General features: G+C 38.4%; 2 protein-coding genes across 14 annotated transcripts; both read right to left on the bottom strand.

The window, feature by feature from the left end:
* Positions 1–106: 106 nt before the first annotated feature.
* On the bottom strand, positions 107–2,767 carry LOC6567084 (elongation factor G, mitochondrial). The gene is made up of 3 exons (XM_001993246.2): positions 2,579–2,767; positions 466–2,492; positions 107–404 (listed from the first exon to the last, which is right to left on the bottom strand). Exons 1-3 carry the CDS (start codon positions 2,648–2,650, stop codon positions 260–262), a joined length of 2,244 nt encoding a protein of 747 aa, XP_001993282.1. The 5' UTR covers positions 2,651–2,767; the 3' UTR covers positions 107–259.
* Positions 2,768–3,060: 293 nt separating this feature from the next.
* LOC6567086 (sodium bicarbonate cotransporter 3) lies at positions 3,061–24,226 on the bottom strand. Of its 13 annotated transcripts, XM_043214448.1 has the most exons (13): positions 17,787–18,007; positions 15,705–15,808; positions 13,794–13,988; positions 12,045–12,515; positions 11,234–11,356; positions 10,624–10,797; positions 9,712–9,949; positions 8,618–9,563; positions 8,016–8,518; positions 7,536–7,848; positions 7,212–7,454; positions 5,521–5,774; positions 4,579–4,983 (listed from the first exon to the last, which is right to left on the bottom strand). In XM_043214448.1, the coding sequence occupies exons 1-13, from the start codon at positions 17,810–17,812 to the stop codon at positions 4,773–4,775; spliced, it is 3,801 nt and encodes a 1,266-aa protein (XP_043070383.1). In that variant the 5' UTR covers positions 17,813–18,007; the 3' UTR covers positions 4,579–4,772. The 13 variants fall into 13 exon arrangements, with proteins under 13 accessions (XP_032595081.1, XP_032595084.1, XP_043070383.1 ...); XM_032739182.1 differs by lacking the exons at positions 11,234–11,356; positions 17,787–18,007 and adding an exon at positions 24,092–24,226; XM_032739183.1 differs by lacking the exons at positions 10,624–10,797; positions 17,787–18,007 and adding an exon at positions 24,092–24,226.
* Positions 24,227–24,286: the final 60 nt, after the last annotated feature.

Here is a 24,286-nt window from a genome sequence, read left to right on the forward strand (position 1 = left end):
GTTTTTATTAGTTGTTTGGGATTTGGTTCTAAAATGCACTTCAATTTTAGCTTAGGCTGTTATTATTCTGTGTACTTTACAATTTATTGACACTCATTTCGAGTATATTAAAAAAATCTGTACAAATTGTCATTGGTTTAATATTATGCAACGATTATCACAGTAAAAACTAAAGATTTTGTATGAAATTAAAATTAAACTATGCAAAACACATTCGACTTTAAACACTAAATTTAAACTAAGCGAGCGCGTTCTTTTCTTAGTTTTTCTTTTTCTTCTTCTCGGCTTGACCCATTCCCTGGGATTCCTGATACTGTCGCACAATCTGATCCTGGACATCGGGCAGACAAGGTGAATAGCGGGAATATTCCATGGTGAACTCACCCTTGCCTTGTGTGCTGGAGCTGTGGATGAAATAAAATTTTAATAAAGAAATTTGGGAGATCTTCTTCGAGGTGAGCATACCGGAGTTCGCTGGCATAGCCGAACATATCGTTGAGTGGCACCTCTGCGTAGACGGTGAACCAACCCTCGGTGCCTTCTGTGCCGGTGATGATGCCATGCCGCTTGCTCAGGTGACCCATGACGGCGCCTTGGAACTCCTCGGGCGCTGTGACCTCGACAAGCATAATGGGCTCCAGTATTTGCCAGGAGCCATTCTGGAAGACCTCCTTGATGGCACCGTGGGCGGCGAGCATGAAGGCCAGTTCGCTGGAGTCGACAATGTGATGTCCACCATCCTGAAGGCGGAAACGAATGCCGGATAACTTGTGGCCGGACAACATGCCACGTTCGCACATCTCGCGATAGCCCTTCTCCACGCCGGGCACAAACTGTTTGGGCACATTGGTGCCCACCGTCTCATCGACGAACTCGAGCAGCGTATTCTGATTGGGCGGCAGCGGCTCCATGAGGCCAATGATGCGGGCATACTGGCCGGATCCGCCCGATTGCTTCTTGTGCAGAAAGTCAAATTCGCAGGGACCGACGAGAGTTTCACGGAACGCCACCTTGGGCTTGCCCAGCGTCACAGGACAGCCATATTCGCGCTCCATGCGCTGGGCATAGATCTCCAGATGCAGTTCACCCATGCCCGAGACGAGCGTCTCCTTCACATCGTTGTCAAAGTAGAAATGAAAGGTGGGATCCTCCTTGGTGAACCGAGCAATGGCCTTGGAGAAGTTATCCCGATCCTTGGTGTTGTTGGGCTTAATGGCCATCGAGACAACCGGCTCCGGCACAAATATCGATTCCATGGCCATATTATTCTTCGGATTCGTTGTGAACGTATCACCCGACGCACAATCGACGCCAAAGAGAGCAAAAATATCGCCGGCAAAGACCTCGTTAACATCCTCCATCTGATTGGAGTGCAGGCGGACGAGGCGAGCGATGCGCACCTTTTTGTTGGTGCGCGCATTGAAGATGTTGTCGCCCTTGCGCAGCACGCCCTGATAGCACCGCAAATAGGTCAGCTGGCCGAAGCGACCCGCCTCCAGCTTGAAGGCCAGACCCATAAACGGATCCTTGCCATCACGTGCGGGATTCAGCACAATTTGCTGTTTCTCCTTGCCTTCGTGTTCGATGTAGGCGAGATTCTCAACCTCTCCCGGATTGGGCAGGTAATCAATGATGGCATCCAGTAGCGGCTGCACACCCTTATTCTTCAGTGCGGTGCCCACCAGGACGGGCGTAAAGGTGCGCTTGATGCAGGTGCGTCGCAGGGCCGCCTTTATATCTGCCTCGGTGAAGGGCTTCTCCTCGAGGAAGAGTTCGCCAAAGGTTTCGTCCGCATTCGACAGGTGCTCGATGAGCTCTTGCCGACGTTCTTGGCTCTCTACGCGCATCTCTTGCGGAATCTCATCCAGGCGCAAATCCGCACCGTTCTCGCCCTCAAAGTAGACGGCACGCTCCTGCACCAGATCCACAAGTCCCTTGCAGTGACTCTCCACGCCAATGGGCAGCTGTATGAAGGCCGCATTGTGATTCATCTTGGAGCGTAGCTGCGACAGCACCCGATTAGGATTCGAGCCTAAGCGATCCAGTTTATTTATAAATGCCAGACAGGGCACATTGTAGCGCTTCATTTGCCGGTTGACAGTCAGCGTCTGGCTCTGCACACCACCGACGGCGCAGAGCACAAGGACAGCACCATCGAGGACGCGCAGAGCACGTTCCACCTCCACGGTGAAATCGACATGACCGGGCGTATCGATAATATTGATGTTGGTGTCCTTCCACATCGTATAGGTGGCTGCCGATTGTATGGTAATGCCACGCTGTCGCTCCAGCTCCATGCTGTCCATGGTGGCACCCACATTGTCTTTGCCGCGCACCTCGTGCATCTCCGCAATGCGTCCCGTGTAGAACAGAATCCGCTCCGTTAGCGTCGTCTTCCCGCTGTCTATGTGCGCCGATATGCCAATGTTCCGGATCCGTTCGATCGACTTGTGCTCCGCATATTTCGCATGCGAGCTGTAGCCGCATTGCAGCTATAAAATGCATTTAATTCAATTACATAATGAGCCGATTGGACAAACTGGTTTGACTATTTGTATAAACCGTGACGAACACTCACCTGACACACGGTTTTCATGGCGCTGAGGCGCAGCGACAGATTGCCATTCAGCACACGCATTATAAGCGACATTTTATCTGCTTTTTAATTGATAATATTATAAATTTTACTAATAACACGCGCTCGATGCCGCAACCCCGAAAACAGCTGGTGGCGTAAAGAGTGCTGCAAAGCGGCGATCGCAACAGTGCTGTTAAATATCCACACTCTGCTGTGCAATCGATATATCAACAATCGATTATTATAGCTGAGATGCGCGCGAATTATTGAAAAGTGCGCTAATCATATTGAATATTTAATTCTTAATTCCTTTATTCATACAAAATACCAGTAATTGGGCAAGTAAGTGTGTACATTTTCAGAAATGCGTCTGTTATTAAAGCTTACTCAACAAATAAAACAATAACTGGCAACACCGGAACATTAAAAATCAATTATTTAAAGTCAGATGTGAGCGCGCGCAATTGAAATGCCCGTTAAAACACATTTAAAACATTTATTCATAATAAATTCCAGGATCAGGTAGTTTGAGATGTTCTTGTTAATTTGTGTGCTGATATGGTAAAACCGCAATATTTAAAATATATATATATATAATACATATATATATTTATATGTGAGTGTGTATTTTGTTTGTTGCAATTTGTGCCATTTAAACGCACTAGAAATTCATTGGGATTGCTGATGGCAACAGTAATGGTGGCTTGTACATAAATACATATTTATAAATTTAGACATATACGAAAGTTATACAAATACAATAAATATTACTAAATCATCGATTCAAACGGATGTTTCTGTTGATGAACGATATCCGCCCCACAATTGCTTCGTCGTATCAAATTTTGGGTTCTGTAAAAGCGAAATGTTTGTGTTAATATTATCCACTGAATGTTGCTAGACTTTAGATCTGACAGAATACATACATACAGATATAGAGAGAGAGACAGAGGTTTGATTACGAGCATTCTATGTGGTATTTAGACATCAACACGATGCAAATGAGTATTTTGATCGCTGATTGATGGCTGATTAAAAGATGCTTAATGGGAGCAGGCAAATACCAAGATATTGTTGGTGCTATATATATATATATATATATATATATATATGTATGTATGTACAATGTGCCAGACTGAGAACTATGCACAAAATACACTGAAACAAAGGAGACTATAACTAGTTTTTTGTTTTTAGTTTTGGGCGCACAAAATGAAACATACAAATATTTAATTTTTACTTTTATTCAATGTTTATACGTATATTTTAATGTATAAATGTGTATCTGTGTGTGTGTGTGTTTGTGTCTGTCTTTGTTCGTGTTTGTATTTCATTTAGAGCTTAGCATAATGCACAAATTATAATACATTTTACAGTTGCATTTGTTTGTTAGTTTAGTTTATTATATATACTAAACAAATGCGTGTTCGGACTAAATATTTCTAAGACGGCTTTCCTCTAATTCCTCTAACGCAATACATAAATCACGTATCTCGACTATAAGATCACAGCTTATCCAATCCCAACCAATTTTAAATCGAAAGCCTTTCATAAAACTGTCAAAGTATAAACTTAATTAAAAGCAAACATAAAGGAACCATATATGAATAGTAGATATTTATAGCATAGTATATAATATATATATATGTATATAGGGAGTGTTCATATTGCATTAAATTGACTCCGGTAATGTATGGTTTGCATTTGTTGTAAAATTCCTTTCAAAAAGTGTATATATGTGCATTTTTTTGGAATAGATATTTATCCAGTTAGCCTTTGAGCCAGATAGTATGTAAAAATAATACTTGTATAGCTTGTACCTGAGCCCAAAATCTATGAGAAACATTTGCTGTTCGATATATATATATTTTTTGTATTGCCATCAACTATTTAGGCAGATGGTTAATTCTACTGGCACACCAAAACTGTTGTCAAAAAACCACTACGAATAAGCTATGTATATATTTATATATATATATATATATATATATATATATATATATATATATTTAGTTATGATACTGGTATGTAGAATTCCACATTCATAGTTTCGCTAATTGTATGCTATTCTTGAAGTCCCGTTCTGGAATTATCTATTTATGAAAATTGTGCATTTTTTCTACGCCTTCTGTGGACTCTCTCTAACACCATATGGTGTGCTAGTTTAGGTAGTTGGGTAGTAATAGTATAACACTTAGACGGGTGTTATATTGGCTGGGGTCTGAGTGTTGACCACGACACCTTCGAGCTTGGCAGCCGCCTCCTTGCAGCTGCTCGTATTCTGCTGTTGCATCGCCGACAGCGTTGTTGTAGATGTTGTCATCGTTTTGTTAGGGGTCTCATTATGCTCATCGGCCTCGTGCATGGGCGATAGGCGTGGCGAGAGGGCAGCATTTGTCGAGGAACTGAGGAGCATGGTCGAATGCAAATGAATGATATTTATACATATGTATATAGGAACATATATAAGGACATATATGTTTTCTATATGGGCACTTCCACAAATGAGATCTAATTTGATAACAACTAGTCCAAATTCTCAAGATGATAACATTATTTTACAATAGTAAAATACATAGAAAGTTATACAAGCCAAATCTTAAGTCCATCATTAAGAATAAAAGCATTATTTACAAAAAGTATTGAAGAATATGAGGATTATAAATGACTAAATGTCAAATTTTGAATGTATCACAGCAAATATGTACATTGGCTAATCACAATTTGTTGTCCTTCCTCTCACGTATATAGTTATGGAAATGCCCATATTTGAAGAATGCAGAAAAATACATTTTTTCTTGCTTGACCTTAGAACCTAATTAAATTAAGTTTGTGAGCTCGTGAGCATGAGTGGCGATTAAGTATCGAATTGGTTTCAGTAGCTAGCTAGCCGCATTGATTGAGGAGCTCGTGATTGGTACTGGTACTACTGGTACACTTACTGATTGCCATTGATTTGACGCACTTTAACGGTGACGGGTATGATCAGTTGCTCGGAGGTGCCATCCTTGTTGATCTGTTGCCAGACAGTTGTTCTATTCACTTCCGGTGGCATAGCTGCCGCAGCATTGCTGCCCATTTTGTTGCCCGATAACGGAATGTGTATAGTTGTAGCACCCGAACCGGGACCTGCAGGATTGGTATTGTAGGTGGCACCCGTACCGGGTGGCGGTTGCTGATTCTGATGATGGTTGTCCTTCAATATATAAGACATTCATAGCATTGTTTCTTTTTCTGTTTTGTTTTCTTTTTTTTCTGTTTTGTGTGGACAGAGAGAGAAAGAGAGAGAGAGAGAGAACGCTTGCTCGAGCGAAAGAGAGATAAAATGTGAAGAGGAGCAGGAGTTTGTGTGGTTTGGTAAGATTTTAAAGTGCAGCCGCAGGTGTTTTGCAAGTGAGAGCGAAAAAGAGCCAATGCGGTGTAGTTGTGTAATGCTAAGCTAGAAATTTAGATGCTTTTGCTTCTAATTTTTGCCAAATAGTTGTTTTATTTTTGTTTTTGGTGCTGGCTATCAAATTACAACAATGTCGCTATAAATTTTGCTTTGTTTTTTGTTTTGCCAATTAGGTTTGCTTTGTAATTTGTAATTGTTAGTTACTTGTACTATGATTTCTTGTCGTTGGACTATAAAATTATTTAACATTTAATACGTTTACATGGTGTAAATCTTTGCGCAAACTACTTAAGCTAGATTTCATTAACGTATACAGATAGATATAAATACAATATAGTAAGAGCAGTATATAGTTTAAGTAAAGATAACACATTTCATAATTGATTAATATGCACTAGAAAATAATAGAATTTCAGTTAGCATATACAAATAGGACCATTAGCTTAGGTACAGTTTCGCTTGGATTTGGATGGCAATTGCATTATAATTGAGCATTATGGTTGAAAAGAAGGAAAGACAGCATAAAAGAAAGAACGTACACAAAATATTTGTAAGCAAATATATCAAACATATAAGTATATATATAAAAAATGATATATATATATATAACAAAATGCAAAAAGTGCATGCTACGATTTAAAAAAAATTAAGGAAAAACATTTACAGAATACTGTTTAGAAAAAACATAATAAATATTTTCACTCGTATGTACAAACAAGTATACGAAGGCGTTATATACTAAACTTTAAATATATACATATATATATATGTCTGTTAAGAAATATGTATATGTATATGCATTTATGTACAACAAAATGCAAAAATCTCTAAAAATAATTTACATTATAAGATAGCAAATCAAATTATTCTGTGGTGGATTGTGCAGCACTGCAAACGCAAACGAAATGGTCAGCACTGTGTCGAGTTGTGTGCTGAGTGTGACCAGGTAAGTCAAACGGCGTGTGAATGTGTGGTGTTTGTTGCGGTTTTTGTTGCTTTTTGTTGTGGTTCTTGTTATTGTTTTGTGGCTGTGTGTGTTCTGAGTGCGTTGCTCAATTTTTAATTTTTGAGCAGACTACTTTGTGCCTCGAACTCCTTCTCATTTGCATTTGAGGTATTGCACTTGATCAGGGCGACGGCATTGTTGCCGGCACCATCAAAGCCACCATCGAGACCACCCTTCGGTTCGCGTTTGTTGCGACCACCGAAAAAGGGTAAATATTTCTGACAAAAGCCCACCTCAGCGTCCAATTGATGCAGATCATCCGCCGCCGCACGTTTCGTCATCTCCGGCATGATATCATCAAGGATTTTCAGCTCACGTCGCGTAAACACAAAGTCGAGGGATTTCCGTATGCCAATCATAACCACCAACATCAGCGGGAACAAAATGGATGTCTGCGAGAAGCTCTTAATTAGCCAGAGAATAATCAGACATGCCAACTGAATGAGGGTAAACAAGTGCACACGTTTAATGGGCACCTAAACGTAGAGAAACCAAAGAAATCCGAGGCAATCGTGAGTTAATAAGAATCTTGTCTGCTTATATGTTTTTATTTTTACCTGTCTCAGGAACATGTAGTCCGGTTGATATTTGGCTGGCATAAACATTATAAGGATGCGATCGAAGAATTGCAGACCCTTGAGCGAGGCCACGCCCATATATAAGAAGACCCCAAAGAGTACCGGCATCGGTATGTAACCGAGCAGCGGTGTCAACAGCACTGAGACGCCAATGGTCAGGAAGATCAGGATGTGAGTCACACGCTGCTCGCGCACACCCAAGAACTGCGGTTTCTCGCCAGGGGCACTGCACTCCGATTCTAGTTTCAGCGAGTTGACATGATTAATGCTCAGCACCGTAGCAGCTACGAACCTACAAAAGATAAACCACATTTGTAAATTAGGAAATACCATAAAAAAATTTTGAGATTATTAAGGCGAATAAAATTTCCTTAAAATACTCTTAACTGAAATATGTTGTTGTTTGATCATTTATAACCATTAGTTCTCAAGAATTAATAACCTCGACATAAAACTTACCAGGGCAAACCCATCACACTGCAAATGACAATTAGGCCGGAGAGAATAAACAGATCCAAGTGATAGCCACAGCCCTTCCTCAACTTGTTCTCCTTGCGATTGACAATCACAGCCGTAATTTGCTGATCCATAAAGATGAGAATGGTGCCCAGCATTGCTGGAAATACAGCTATGAGTTGTGACCACCAAGGATTCCTCTCGCTAAATGGCGGTATAAGCCAACCACGTGTGCTCAACGTGGGCTTCAACTCATGGGGCACCTCAAGTTTCTGTGTGGGCACACCCAGCGAGTAGTCAAAGAAGGTCATCGAAAAGATGGCAATCAGTACGGAAAAGTCACTGATATACTGGCGCACAATGGATGGGAAGAACAAGGCATTCTTGAACTCCTTGAGTACGGTGGAAAAGATGAAAGTGCCGCTGCATAAAACCACGGACATAAGGAATACGTTCTCGGTGGGTGGCTTGCCACAATCTAGACCCGTCAAAGTACCATTGTAGAACTACATTCAAGAGAGAGAGAGAGAGAGAGAGAGAGAGAGAGAGAGAGAGAGAGAGAAATCAGTTAAGATGAGCTCATCGATAGGACTTTCGTAGATTACCTCACAAGAGTCCCATTTGTACTTGGCAAACTCCAAGACGCTGGCATTGCTCTGCAACGGTGGTGTGCAGATGCAATCGTAGATGCCTTGGTTGACGGGGAACGTCTTGCCAATAACGACCACATTCTCGATGGCCTTGTACACGAAGATCACTGCGATAAGTGTGGCAAAATTCTCCTCGGTGAAGCGTGTTATGTAACAGACAAGGGCGCTGGCATCGATTGCAACCAAGGTGACACAAATGACTGCGACCCACATGCCGATCCAAAAACGGAATGTCATATAGTCCCAGCCTTGAGCCATCGAGAACTCATAGACAATGGACTCGAAGACCAGCACTGGACCAGTGGAACCTAATATTGTTAACGGCTGTCCGGAAAAGAAACCATAACCCATGCCACAAACAAATCCAGAGACGAGGGATTCCATGGCCGCCATGTTCTTGCCCGTCGCCTCGGAGAGTAGGCCACCGAACGTAATGATGGGCGACAGGCAGGCGAAATACAAAAAGATCCACGAGGCCACACACTGCATGGAGAGGGCTTCGCGATAATCGCTCCAATACCAGGGCGCCTTACGCTTAATGTCATTGATAAGGCCGCCAAAGAGGCGACCCGATCGCGAGAGACCAGACTCTTCACGCAAGCGCTGCTCCTCCTCCTCCTCGTCGATCTCCTCCTTGAGCAGCTCTGGTGGCCGCTTGCGCACCTCTTGCGATGGTATTGCCGCTGGCGGCTCAATGCGTATTGTTGGATCCCATTCGCCTGGTGGTAATACTGTAACCGCATCCAAAAACTCATCCACGCCAGCGAGCAAATGGTCTCGCTTGCGTGCCCTATATGCTACCTCATGGAAGATTTCATCCGACATCAGTGTGGCCATGGCACGTCCAATCTCATGGAAGTTACTCTGGCTGCCCGGTGGACCCAGCAGTATGAAAATAAATCTGTAAAGAGGTTGAGGTGTTAAAGAGCGATTAGCTGATGGCTTCATCTAAATGCTTAATGCAAGAATGCGATCTGAGATGAAACCCCTTTAACAGATAGTCAATATACCTAACAAAACTTAATGCATCCCTTTGATTCTTGGCTCACCTGGTTGGTACTGGCACCTCGGTCAGATCGCCCATGACAGCCGCCTGGCTTAGACGTATGAAGCACGAGAGGGTGCGCTCCAGGAAGTCCACCTCGCCCACTAGAATGTTGCTTGCTTCCGCTCCTGGTGGTATTTTGCGCATGAAATTCGTGTTACCCTTGTGTTGCTGTTCGGCGAGCTCTGTGCCGCTGGTCTGCCTGGCCATCGATTGGCTGCTGGGACTCTTCACCATATCCTCTGTGATCACAGGCATTTTATATTTGGGCCGCAAATTTTTGGAATTTGATTTTTTCTCTACATTAGTCAAATTCGGTATCGCATAGATAGGTGGTACGGAGTGGGTTTTTGGTATTGGTGGTATTGGTAGACGTGCAGGTTGTTGGTTTTGTTGTATATTGTTTATCGGATATAGGCAATACATTACAGCAAAGACAAACAACAACATAAATCATAAATAAAGAAATAAATACAATAGAAGTGCAAGAAAAGTTTAGTTAATAAAATTCATTCACATTGGTGTGATAGATCATGCGCTGAACATATTATTGAATACTCTGAGTTACAAGCATGCAAAGGTGTGTGTCTGTGAGTGTGTGCGTGTGTATTAGAATGTGTAGAAGGAGATAAATGTACTTAAAATCACATATCTGAAAATTATTGCCTTATATATAGGTTCCAATGTTTCTTGGAGCAACGCGCATGCAAATTTCTTCTTTTTTTTTAGATCTTGGCCTTTTTTTAAATATTGTTTACTACCAAAATAAGGAAACAAATCTGGGATTCATATTTGCAGCTATTTTTTTTGTAATAAAATCAAATAGGCAGACACGTAAACGAACGGTAACGGTAAAGATAACGATAACTTTTTGATTCTTGATATTTTGGAGGTTTTGAAGTTTTGGTTTCTTTACCAAGCGCCTTGCTGCTGGGTTTGCCGGGCACAGTTAGAAAACGTCCCATTCCCATTCCCATTCCCATTCCTAGGGCATTGCTACTGCCATTGGTATTGCCGGGGGGTCCGGGCTCGCTGGCGGTTACCGATAGCGGCGTGGTTGCCATTAAAGTGTTGCCAGACTGCTCTTCAACTGTAAATTTGCGTCGTAGTATTGTGATTGATTAAAATACATAAACAACGAAACGAAATGAAAACAAGGAAAAAAAGAAAAGGATATCTAAGAATCTCGCGATAAGTCAGCTGCATCATGTCTAGATTATTTAACGCGAAACCCAGAGGAATCTCAATTAAATAGGAGAATATTATCATATCTTGGAATATTTTGTGAGGAGTTTCATAGCAGATAAATAGAGTTGAGTATCAAAAAAGTTGTAAGGGTTGAAAATCAGCTAAAAAATAGCTGGAAGTTTTATATTATATAGAGATAGAAAAAAGGAGAGAAATATAAAGTTAAACTAGATACATATCGTTGTTTAAGTACAGCGTGCTATGGTAGGTACACTTTACGCAAAGAAGTTAAACCATTTAAAGAGTTTACACAAAAATATGTCTAATAAGACAATTACTTGGCAATTGGGTCGTCGTTGGCTGTTGCTGTGTCGCTTGTCCTTGTGCGCTGGACGACGGGGCATGCGAGGGCGAGGCACCCGCATGGAACCAGGTGGTAACGCCAATAGCGCCCATGTCAGCTGTTTTTCAACAAACGAGTTACCAGTTGGGGAGCAAAATCGAGCGATCGTTAGAAGTGGTGTTAGCAAACGCTTTGAACTGACGTTGCACAACACTGCATTTGTGACTTAACTACTTAACTAGTGTTCGAGTGATTGATTGATTGATGAATGAGATGGATATTGCAGATGGAATTGTATGAGCGTGAATCGTATCGTACTTAGAAGTAAAGAGGCAGAGTTACGAGTCTGCGAATCTATTTGCTAGATGGGTGGTGCGTGCTCTCTATACAGCTGTGGTGTGGGTCTGGAGCATTTTGCGGTGCATTGAAAAGCTGCTTGGAGAGAGAGAGAGAGAGAGCGAGACAGAACCAGAGAGAGAGAGAGAGTGTGTGTGTGTTTGAGTGTGTCTCTAATACCTGTGGGAACAGCGAGATAACCACCACGCTGATCCTTACTGGACACAAAGAGGGGCGTCTCGGGTGTACGGTATCCATCCAAACCGAAACCAGGCGATGGGGCATGCAACGAATGCCCACTTGCGTCTAAGCAACCCCATTTTTTTGTTTTTTTTTTTTATTTTTATAATGGTTAATATTGAAGTTAATGTGGGTTAAGTTAGGAAGAATCTCGACTCATGATGATGATGCGCAGCAAACGAACGAGATGAGCTTAGAGTACACTGATAATGACGAAAGGCACTACTCACTTTTTGATGACGACTGATTGCGCATGTCTGCCAGGGAGCGAATGATTGGTAGACGCGACTTCTTCGCATACTCGTGCTGATGCCGATGACGACGCAACAGTGCATCCTTCACCTTATCCTTGACGTCGGCGGGCAGGGTGCCACTGTTGACCATTTGATCGCAAACCAAGTCGGCGACAAGCTCCAGATTGCTGGCCTCCATGTCCAGCATGACGCTGCCATTGAGGAGGAGGCCACGCAGCTCGAAGAGCGAGTGCAGCGAGAGTGTTGCCACATGCGGCTTGGACCAGCGGTTGCCACCCTCTTCGACATCCTCCTCGAACTTAATCCAGCGAGCTGTTTCCTTCCATTCAATTTCATCGCCTTCCTTCACCAGCATGCCCATCTCGGAGAAGAGAGGATGCGAAACATGCGAGCCATCGTCCACATCCTCGCCCAATATAAACTGTACACGTTGTGCGGGCGGCGTCGCTAAGAATGGTCGAATAAATGGGTCAGTAAAACATTTACGGCACTCAAGGAGACAGCCACAGGGTCTGAGCGTAATCCGGTTAATTGGCCACATCATTTGGCCCGATCCGCTCGGGAATCGCTCTCGACCATATGGCCACTTAGTATCTGTGTGTTAGTTGATTGCGTGTCTGATGTGATAGTGAGGCAAGTGAGGCAGGCAAAGGTTCGGCCTGTATTGAATGGGGTCAGGTGTTGATTATTAATGAGCCTAGCTCCGGTCTTAAAGTAGCTTAGTAAATTGAATTTTAATATATCTACATTAGAGTTAAGCTAGTCAATAGTTCTATACATGTTTTATATTAACAACATTTGCATATAGCTGGGTGCTAACCGCATTATTGCAGTCTTTATAAAAATTATATAAGGAGGTTAGTTCTTAACTAAGTATTTATATTTGTATACGTTTTATACTCAGTTTAACGTGACTGTGATATGCTCAAGAAATTATATTTTGATTTCTATATGGCTTCAATTTAATTTAATTTGTTGACTATGATAATTCGGCTCAACAGATCTGAATTGCTATTAAATTGTTTTCTCTGTTAGTTGGTTGAGTTTAGCATAAGCTAACATTTATTTTGGCAGAGTTCTCTTTTTAACGATTCTCATGTTTCAGTGGAGGTTGGCAACCCTTTTCAAATTTGGTACAAATAAACTTTCGTTGATTTTGCAATCATCTTTAAATTTAATCATTCATCTGGTAAATATTGGATAACAATATGAGCAGGAAGAATAGAGTTTGTTAGCAGAATAATGCTGGCCATCGTCCGTCGAATAATGCATTAAGCTGCTCTGCTAACTCATTGATATATTGGTAAACACCTTTTAGAATATTTCACAGATTGAGTTGAGGTGTAAAACCGGTTGATAACAGATTTGACAAACATCTTTATATCATTTGCTAATAATTTATTCATCTTTGATGTAGACCGTGCATAACTGACTATCTCCATTTCAATGATTCACTGCAAACTATGATTTTCACAAGATGATTATAATTTGTGTAGCCTACTGCGACGAGTCTCACATCCTGTAATTTGCTATGATTTTGAAGCAGCAACGTTGATTGGCCGCAGATGTCAACTGGCAATTGCCCTCATCATTCATTCAACAACGTGTCCAGTTCGCAATTATTTTTTCCAGCATACACACACACACACATACACACATAAGCACATGCACATGCACAGTAAATTTACACTGGGATTGTGGAATAGTTGGTGCTATGCCACCCACCTGGACGCTCCACTTCCTGTTGCTTGTCACTGATGCTGCTTCTGCTAGTGGCAGTGCCACCAGCAGCTGCCGCACCCGCTGCTGCTGCAACAACGCCTCCCCCGGGTCCACTGTGGTGATGCTTGCGGCGTCGCTGAGAATGGCGTCGTCCTCCTGGCACGTGTACGCCCACATAAACGGTATGTGCACGGTGTCCTGCATGCGTGGATTCAAATTGAATGTGTCGCTTAATTGATTACAACACAATACCAAACACAATAACAAAGTATACACACATACTACGTGAATAATTCTGCACTCGGAAATCAAATGGCAAAGTCGGTCAGTTTATTCCGTTCCGCTTTTATGGTTGATAAGAGTTGAGGCTACAGCAAGTTTATATTCTATGCCATTGCGCTACGATTTGCCCTAGCTACAGCCGACTTTCGTATCAGGTCCAGTACGGCATTGCACATACGCCGCATTGTCTCATGAGGAGGGTATATTTTTTTTAGATCGGAATTGCTTTGTGTGCCTAATTGCAGCTGAATAAGCGCTCATCTAGTAATATATGTATATTACTAATTTATTTCTCCACTATCTATATACGTACTATGATCTGTTAACTTCCTAGTCCTATTACAATTTTAATTGTGATATTGTCTGTATTGTGTGGCAGCTGTTAGAACTCGATCTGATCATAATTTGAACTAATTATAAGTGACAATTTTTTAGCCTGAAAAAATCGATATACAAATTAATATTTGTATATATATATCAATGACTGGTGGGCGTTTAGCAAGCTGCTGCTTACTAATTTAATTTGCAATTCATCTGCGAATACAGTGCGGATTGTTTACACGAATAACTGAAGGTATAATGCTGGATTAATGTAAAATGTGTGAAAAGGCATAAAGGTAAAGTGAGTGGTATGTATATGGATTGAATAATGGATTAGACAAATAGGATAACAACATAAAGTTTGTAATATTAACGAAAAATAATAATAATTTCGTATTAAAACTAATTAAATATAAATTAAAATTAAAATAAATGGGTGTATATTGAAAAACACTAAAGTTTCATTGGAGTAATTAACAGAAACTTGGGAAAATGTATAAATATGTTAAAAATAATTAGACTAGACTCATTTATAGATGATTTCTTATCCCATCAATTCCGTTATGTCTCAAAATAATTCTCAGAGAAATATTTTTAATAACTGCAAAACCCGCTTTTAATATTTTTAAAAACTAAAAATTAACTTTTATGCTTAAAATCTTTTTCAATTATTATAATCATATATCTGTGGTCTGTCTTGTCACATTAAATCCATTTTAATTCTAAATTATTATCACAATAGGAAAAATAATTTTTTGAAAAGTGCATTAGCCGGTTTTTGAACTTTATTGAGTCGAGTAAGTTATTCAACAGATTTTATGCAGTTCACGTTTTCTATGAATAATTCACGTAAGCGTCCAGTTTGATCTAATTGCCCGATTAATATGCTAATACTTAAAAATTATCAATATTTAAAAAGCAATCTATAAGGGAGCAAATAATTTGTGTAGTAAATCACGTGATTCAAATAAAAAAAAAAAAATCAACATTTTTGGGAGTGGCATCTTTCTATGACACATTGTATCGCATTGCATTCTCAAATATAGTTTTGCAAATTAACACGCTACTAAATGTGTTGCTTGTCATGATAACTATTGTTCTGTCTCCCATTTCTTCCCTTGCGGCATTTTGCCTATTTTCTTTGGGTTACGTAATACGAAAGTTCTCAGGTGTGCCTGAGCCAAAAGCGCGGGCGTGTCGTTAAGCAAGTACAAATTTTCAAAAAGCCTCAGCTTTCAAGTCTATTAAACTGATTTGCCATACATTGCGTATACGCCGCGTGATGCAATAGATTTGCATTTATTTACTTACCCTCAAAATCGTTTTCTGTAAATTGCTGAGTGAAGTCCTCACCACCGGTTCGGGGATCTTTTGGTGCCTCATCGTCACCGCTTGAGGAGTTCATGTTCCAAGGCCTTTAAGAAAAAAGAATAAATTCACAAATATTTAGTTTTGTTAAGATTTATTCTACTTTTGATCCATAATTGAAAATAAAGCTCATTTTTAATGATTTTCTCGCACATCGATTTAATTATTTAATTTTAGAAAATGTTGCACACTCAAAAAACCAGTACTGCATATGCCTTCATGTAATTGAAAAGTAATTCCAAATGAATCAATTCTAGTGGTGTCATTTGGCTGACTTAAAACACTAATAAACATTTGATTACTCTGACAGTCACGCCCACTTCGCATTACAGACAATCACAAAGTACTCCAAAAATGATTTCGATTAATAGTGGTTGGGCAGCGATGCCTGTCATTGTTTAGTTTAGCTTAATTCCACACGCGATTAATGGATGAACTAAGCCCAGCAATTGTTTCGCTTATTCAGCTAAAGTTGCTCAAAAGATTTGTCGGTTTTTATTACTTTTTATTATTGTGCATTCCATATACGCAGTGAATATTTAAGTTTGTGCGCTGAATTTTATACTTTGACGAGGTGTTATAATTTAGACATCAAAAATCACATAATCTTAATCAAATACTGGAACTATATAAATATTTATTTGTATGTGAGTTTTAGTGTATTTTGTTGGCTGGGTTAATTAATTGGCTTGACAATTTGAATATTTTGTTTCTATTTAAATATTTGCTGTGCATATTGAGTATGTGAAATAAGTAAATAAATACTGTCTCAATAATTACAATGTTAATGTTCACGTTACAGATTTGATACATTTAAATTCCAAACCAACTTTGTAAAAGATTGCCAAACGTGTTGAAGTGGTTATAACATCAGGTCAAAACCTTGCCACTATTAGAAGTGCATTTTTGAATTATTCAACAAGCGTGATGCCAGCAAAATAAATATACTGGTCGTGTATGCTCGACTATCTGATACCTGGTATAGAAGCATAGAACGAAAATTGCATTCTATTTAAAGTTTCTCAATAGCTTCAATTAGAAACCTTTTCAAACCTATTTTTGAATAAGAATCAAACAGTCTACGCTTTAATATTTGATTTTGTAATTCGATTTGCACATGACATGCGAAATTCCTTATAAAAGTATATATTTGCATTTGATCCATTTAATACAATTTTTATTGTGTCTATAGAGTGAATGTATCACGATTGTCGTAAATATTTATTAACATCTTGAGTCAACAACAGCGCTATCAACAGTCTAAAATGCTTATCTATAAATATGAAGTACATGTTTGTCTACATATATATTTACAAATATGTATATATGTATATATTTACATATGTATATATATATGCTTGTCCAACTGATAGACAGACCCTCCAAGCTGTCTGCCAAGTGCCGTTATAAACTGTGTCAATTTCAGTCATACGAAATGTTAATATTAAACCACTTTCGCAGTGTCCCAGTCGCCATCCAAACCAATATCAAGTGACTCACGTAGCGCCGGTTTATAAAAACAAGCAGCCGACAGATATGCACACACTTGAATCTTTAACAAGTTTGTTCAGGCAAGTGTTTAATTAAACTCTTAAGCCCAAAGATAAATCATTTTGAGAAAGATATTTTCAAACTGTAGAACAATCAGAACTTATTGGGCCCTTGTCCTTGATCTCTTTTATGATCGTTGCTTAAAGTTTCGTAGATAAACTCGTCAATTTCCCACTGTGACATTTTTAATAGCACTGATATTTTTTTACCGGTTGTCATGGGTTCGAGTCCCACTTCGTGTGTACTTTAAAATATAATAAAAATTAATCAAGTTCCAACGAATAACGTCACGCGTTTGTTTTATGTGTTTACTATAATTGACTGCTAATAACTAATAATGTCATGAAAGGAAATTTTTTTAAGTACTTAAGAACTTTTGACTACCAGGTACAATATTTAAAAAAATTCACCTCATTGCTAATTGTATGTTGCACTTGCCTTGGGGCTTAGGAATTTATTTTACTCTTTACTTACGTTTCTTCTTCATAATTGTTGGCCATACTCTGGGGATTTGACTTAGATATGGATTTTGACACCGACAAAACACACGATCGCGTATCGTTTTTAGAATTGCGCGTTCGATTTGCTTATTACTTGATGATTATTGATGCAGTCCAAACCGAACTATGCGATTGCCGTAGATAGGCACAATATTTGTCCAATTGCTTGTCGCTCGGATCAATTTGCTATTTATCACGCCGTTCTTACGACTCGCTCCAAGCCCGTGCGATTGCAGACTAACTACTAACTGGCCGATCTTCAAAGCGAAGCAGCGTCGGCGCTTAACCCGCTGCTGCGACTGCTGCGTTTGCTGCGTCTGCTGCTGCTGCGATTAACGTCGGCAGCGACGCCGACAGTGGCTGCACAGTGGCGCCAGGTATTGTTATTATTCAACAAACTTAAGAATCAAGCCTTGATTAATATTGAGTTATAATCTCTCATTAATATATAAAATCACATTTGTATATAAAATAACAGATTCTCTTTTTCATGTTATCCACTTTGACTTCTAACAAGTTAAAGTTCAAATACTAAATACTTAATAGCTCGGAGCTAATAGCACTCGTACCACTGTCCGTCGATCAGAACACACAGTGTGTTAACGGGAGAGTGGAAACATACTTTCAGAATGCCTATACACAAATCCGACAGACTCATTTACAAAATGTGTTTCTAAACGTTGATATACATTGCTGACTTTATCGATATTCGCCGTCTTTGTTCTTATCGCAGGGTGCGTTCTACCATTCTTTTTATCAGTGTGAGTAACTTTGCTGTACAAGCTGTTTGTCTAACTTGCAATTAGTTTTTATTACAAGATTTGCAATAGGGTTGCCTTTATATATATTTATATTTACATTTTTTGTTACAGTGATTTCATTGATTAATATTGATAATAGCAGTTACAACTGTAATTTTCCAGAATTTTTATGTGTTTGTATTTAATTTTTGTTTTTTTTTTTTTTGACAATGTTGCCGTGCTCCCATTCAACATAATCGCACAATCAATATTACAAGGTTTATGACAAGATTAATTTATTATATATTTTATATAAAATCTTTTTTGTGTGATGCCAAAGGTCTTTCACAATAGGTTACAGCACTTTAAGTGATTGCTTGTTTGTTAATGAATTTGTATTCATATTTTAATACTAATTTTCATGAATAAAATACGGATAATCTAAGCTATTTTGAATTTTAGATAACGTTGTGCTTCTGCTTTGTTTTGCTTTGTTTGGGGTAGGTTTTCATTTTTTTGCTTACAAAATTAAATAATTTTAATGACAAGACCAGCCAGCTCTTTATTTATGTTGCAGTTAATTTTTTATTATATTTTTTCAAGGGAAATTATAATGAAATTGAATAAACATTTCAAAAGTGATGGAAAATTGTGTGTAAGAATTAAAGTCGCCTAATAACTGTCTTTACATGAAACGACAACTTAAAGCTAATGCAGTTCTTGAGAAAGAATATTTCAGACAATTCCAAATACGAGCTTTATCCAAAAAATGATCTATTGCAGATCTTGTGAAAGACTTACAAAACTTATCAAGTTTCCGCATGTTTTCAAACTTATTATACAACATTAAAATTAAAATGTAAAATTAATGTTTATTCTTGTTGCTGCCCTCTGATTTTATATTTTTATCTTTTTAATAAAATAATAATGATCCGCTTCTAGCAACCGCATTAAACTGGTATTTGTTAAACATTTTGTTTATCACTTGTTCCGAGGAAACAAACAACAAAAAAATATGAATATGAATATATATATTTATTTTGTAACTCTTTTCGTTGTCTTGGAATTATATCAGTTGCCTGCTGGAGTCGTCTCGCATATATTGCCATACATATCTTCAAATATATGTATGGAAAACATATGTTTGTCGGGACTAAATCGTAGGAAAATTGTAAACAGAAATGACAAAAGTGCCAAGAAAATATGTTGGGCATGTTGTGTTTTGTTTTTACACTGCTTTGTGGTATTTAACGAAATTAAATTTGTAACAAATTGCCAGACTTAGATGCGTAAAAAGCGACGCAAACAGAGTGTCATCATTTTCTGGCTTAAACTGGAATGTGGCAACCGCATCGAGTTTTGGCAACTTACAAATGGCTAGTGCCTTAAAACAGACTCAAACTGTCTGGCTAACTGACTGTAAGAAAGTCGGTCTGATTTAATTAGACATTTTGATTTTAATGACGTATCTGCAGCGGGGAACTTTATAAATCTCTGCTGAATGTTTACTGAATTTGGGATGTTTATTTGATTTGTTAGGATCACTTCCGTTGGAATATTCATAATTTCATTTTTTCTGGTACAATAAATTATCGTTAATTAACACATGACAGCCTGGACATATAATATTGTTGAATTGATGTTGATTTACTGCTCTAATATTATTAAACGTTTGTCGCCTGTAAGCAAACACTTGAACGATAATTTCATAAAAATAAAATCGTCAGTTAAAGAGTCTAACGCTGACAACCTTTTCGAGTGTCTGTATAATTAATATTATTAGTAACCTAACTAACATTGACGTCAGATATTCTCCATCTTATCGATGAAAATTTGAAAAATCATTAAGCTCCTTGGGCATAAACGTGTCATAGCCAAGATTCATTGCAATTTAAAAGCTTAAAGCCTTGTTGGAATCTCTATATATTTTCAATTGCAGTTTGCTTGCTTTAGACTTATCGCAACCTCTTGAGAAGTTATTCTTGATTACAAAATTGTTTAATAAACGTGACAAGCTCCTCAACTGAGATGTTTATCGTTGCTGGGCTGGCGCGTCATTCTGCCAAATACTTGAACAAATCACTCGATAAGGTTTTACTTTCTGGCAATTGTGGAGCTTATCATTATCTAAAATATGTTTGGTATTAACTTATATTGTGTATATGGTTTTGTTTGTGTCGCTTGATGGGTTTATGGTTTTTGCCAAATTTCACAATTTCGAGATCGAGTTTTTAAGCCAAAAAATATCACCAGTTTATCGTCAGATCAAACGTATCCATAAATATTGTTGTATGTTTTTCTTTGCTTTAGTTTATAACACTTGTTTTTAGTCATTTGTTTAGTTTGAAGTGTCAATAAATGCTATTATTATTTTATCTTAGCCGACATTTTAATATACACTATTATTGTTTAATTAATGAACAAATAAGGCGAGAGCTTATGCATCTACAGAAATGTCTAGATGGGGAGGAAATGAAAGAGGAAGGTCATTTAGTATTGATCTAATATTGACACCAAATATTGATATACAAATAGAAGTAGGGTGTCTAGCATTAATAATAATAAAAATGCTATTTTTGTTCGTTAAATCAATATTTTGAAGCTTAGAAACAGTTTGATTGGTATGATAAAACCTGAATTGGAGTATAACATCAAATTAACATTACATTCATAATTTTCTTCAAGTCTATATTGGGGTAGCGTATCACATTTGTTTGTATGTACATAAAATATTATCATTGATTAAAAAAAAAGGGATTTGCCAACTCTTCCTTTGATATATCGCAGCGAATTTCATAAAATTTTTATGAACAACATCAATTTAACGACCCAAGCCCTTGATTAACTGGTTAATTGGGTCACCTGACTGCGGGAATTCACATTTAAAATTCACATGTAAGGCACAAAATGATTCGCCAGAGCCCTCTAATATTGAATATATTACTTGTTAATCAACTCGAATGTAAATATTATTTTTTTCATTTTATATATTAAGAGAACTATTCGATGCAGAGAAATTACTTGTGTTGCCGAGGACAAATCAGTTGTTAAATAAATTAAAGAATTATTACTTCAAATTAAGTTCCTTGTTCTAATGTAAATATTAATTGGCCTATTTTATCCAGAGAAACTAAATTAGTTGCCGAGAACTTGTTGTTAAATAACGACCTGTCGATTAAAGTGAATAATTATTAGTATACCTTAAGTTCCTTACGTACAGAGTCCAGTTTCTATATGGGTTAATTATAACCCTTTCCATATTTATGATTTGGTAATTATCAGTGAACAATTTTAGCACTTATTATTTGTTTTTGTACAATTCTGGTTCAGTATATTTTTAAAGGCATATCGACAAATCCTCAGCCATATATTTTTGTCAAGGCCTTCTGACGTTATAAATCCCATGAAACTCAGGGTCGTCTGCTGGCAACTTGGCTTACTCGCACCTAAGGCCCAGTTGAACAGTTGCCCAGTTGCACAGTTGTCTAGTTAAGTGGTCAACCGTACCCTCGCCGCAAATTTAAACCACAAAGTCGTGCACAAAAAATATATATCTTCAAGCTTGGCTGATGTCATTCTTGACACGATTGCTTCCACTTTTATTGTCTTTGAGGGACGTCATTTAAGGCGATGAATTTCAGGCGTCAGCTGCACGGACAACCAAAGCCCTGCTGCCATAGACGATTAAAATAAATAAAAACTGTATAAATGAACCACTACGTTAAATGAAATGAAATGGTTTAGTTCCAAGTTTCATGGTAAGAAATCTCATGCTAATGGCAGACAAATATCAAAAACCCGACTTGTACCGTTTGTTCAATTAATTAACAGAGCGCCAAATATGAAGCAAAAGTTTCTAAAAATAAAATCCTATATATAAATATGAAATAATCTGCAAGTTTACTCAAGTTGAAGAGGTGCAAAGGGGCATTGTGGGTACCACAAGCGTGCCACAGAGGCTACAAGCATTTCATGTCAAATGTTGCATTGCGGAAATGACATACATAAGATATGGGGGCGTGTGAGGCTTGGTCCAGCTAGGCAAATGGGATCAATGTCCCCGCCTAGATGTTGCACTGGAGAATGAGGCAAGCAAAACAGAAATGCCAACTAGGGTAGACAGTTCAGCATGGGTACAACACACAGAGAGAGACACGGAGGCAAGAGAGACAGACAAACAGAGAGAAAGAGAGAGAGAGAGAGAGTTAAGCTGCCATGCAGAAACAAGACTGGGAGTGGAGAGTTTTGCAAGAAGTGTCTGCTTTTGCCTATCGAATGCTTCCTGGCAGTAATACTGCACCTTATCATAATAACTACAATAGATATCCAGACAAAAACACATATGCACTTGCCATGTTATTGACCCAGTGCAGGCTCTAACAATGCAACACACACAGACACACACACACATTTGGTTGCATCGAAACAAAACGGAAAGTATGCCAAAGTTCTCCAGAGATGCAGACAATTTATATATTATTTGTCTAGTTCCTTCCCTGATATGGCTTAAGCCTTTTGGTCGTGTCGGCTTGTTTTATTTGCGCTTTCAATTAGACGCCGTTAAGTTGAATTTATGGCCTAATCGCATATTAATGACAATAGCCGGAAAATTTTCGCGGCCGTTCATAAACTGTTGACTCTATTTGAGATATGCTTTTTATACTTACCTATTTTGCCGCCCACTTTATTCGTAGTACTTATATCTAGATGGGTTCTATGTTAGGTGTGCGTGTCGCGGAAGTTTCCATTGTCACTTAATTGGGGGCAAATTGTCTAGTAGTAGTAATGCTGCACAATTTGCGCATTATGGAAAAGCTATTGTGTTCAGATTTCTTGGACTTGCCTTCAGTGTGACTAATTTAAATACTTATCATATATTAAAAAAGTATACGTACTTCATATTGTGCGGCAGTCTGGGGTAAGCAAATAACAGCCTTTCAAACTGACGCGCTTTAATAGCTACAATTTATGTGGAAAAAATGGGAGAAACAAAGGATTATGGAACGGTGATGCCTCATTCAAAATAAATAAAGCACTCGAAGTAAACATTGAAATTTTAATCGTTTTAAATGAAAATTCAATTTCAGATTTAATCCGATGCTTAGCTGCTCGGTAAATTTCAAAGCTCTGTTGAACAATCAAATCTTATCAGAACTGCCTGCCTCTGCTTTATCCTATGAGTGATTAATTTGGTGATTATTAATAGATTAGCAGATATTTGGCTAGCAGCCTCTTAAAATATCGCCTATTTAATTACCGGCAATTGAGTTGCAAATCAAACCAAATTGTTGCTTTGCAATAAATTATGTTTTAAGAATTATATTGGAAAATTGCTTTAAATTAAAAATAATGTATCCATTTTTTAATATAAATATAAAGATTGAAGCCATTAGAGAAATGCCACTATTTAGATAGCTTTGTGTTTGTTTATGTTGATATACATACAGATGAATATCTGTATATTTCAGATCTAGTCTAGACATCTTTAAAGAAAATTCGTAGAGTTGAAAATTGTATATTGATTTGGTGTACGCATTACCTGCTACAGTCCATTGTTATCACTTTTGACAGCCTGCCATGTCCGAGGATATGCTTGAGTTGTGCCTGTGTTTGGGTTTGTTGTGGCATTCTGGCATTCATTTCCACAATTTCACAGTCAAATTTGCCAATGTCGCTGTTTGCTTTCGAAATCAGCAACAAAGAGACAAAGACTCAGCGGCGGGTTATTGACTCG

This window comes from Drosophila grimshawi, unplaced genomic scaffold (genome assembly GCF_018153295.1).
Source record: "Drosophila grimshawi isolate 15287-2541.00 unplaced genomic scaffold, ASM1815329v1 contig_1377, whole genome shotgun sequence".
NCBI classification, from domain to species: Eukaryota; Metazoa; Arthropoda; class Insecta; order Diptera; family Drosophilidae; genus Drosophila; species Drosophila grimshawi.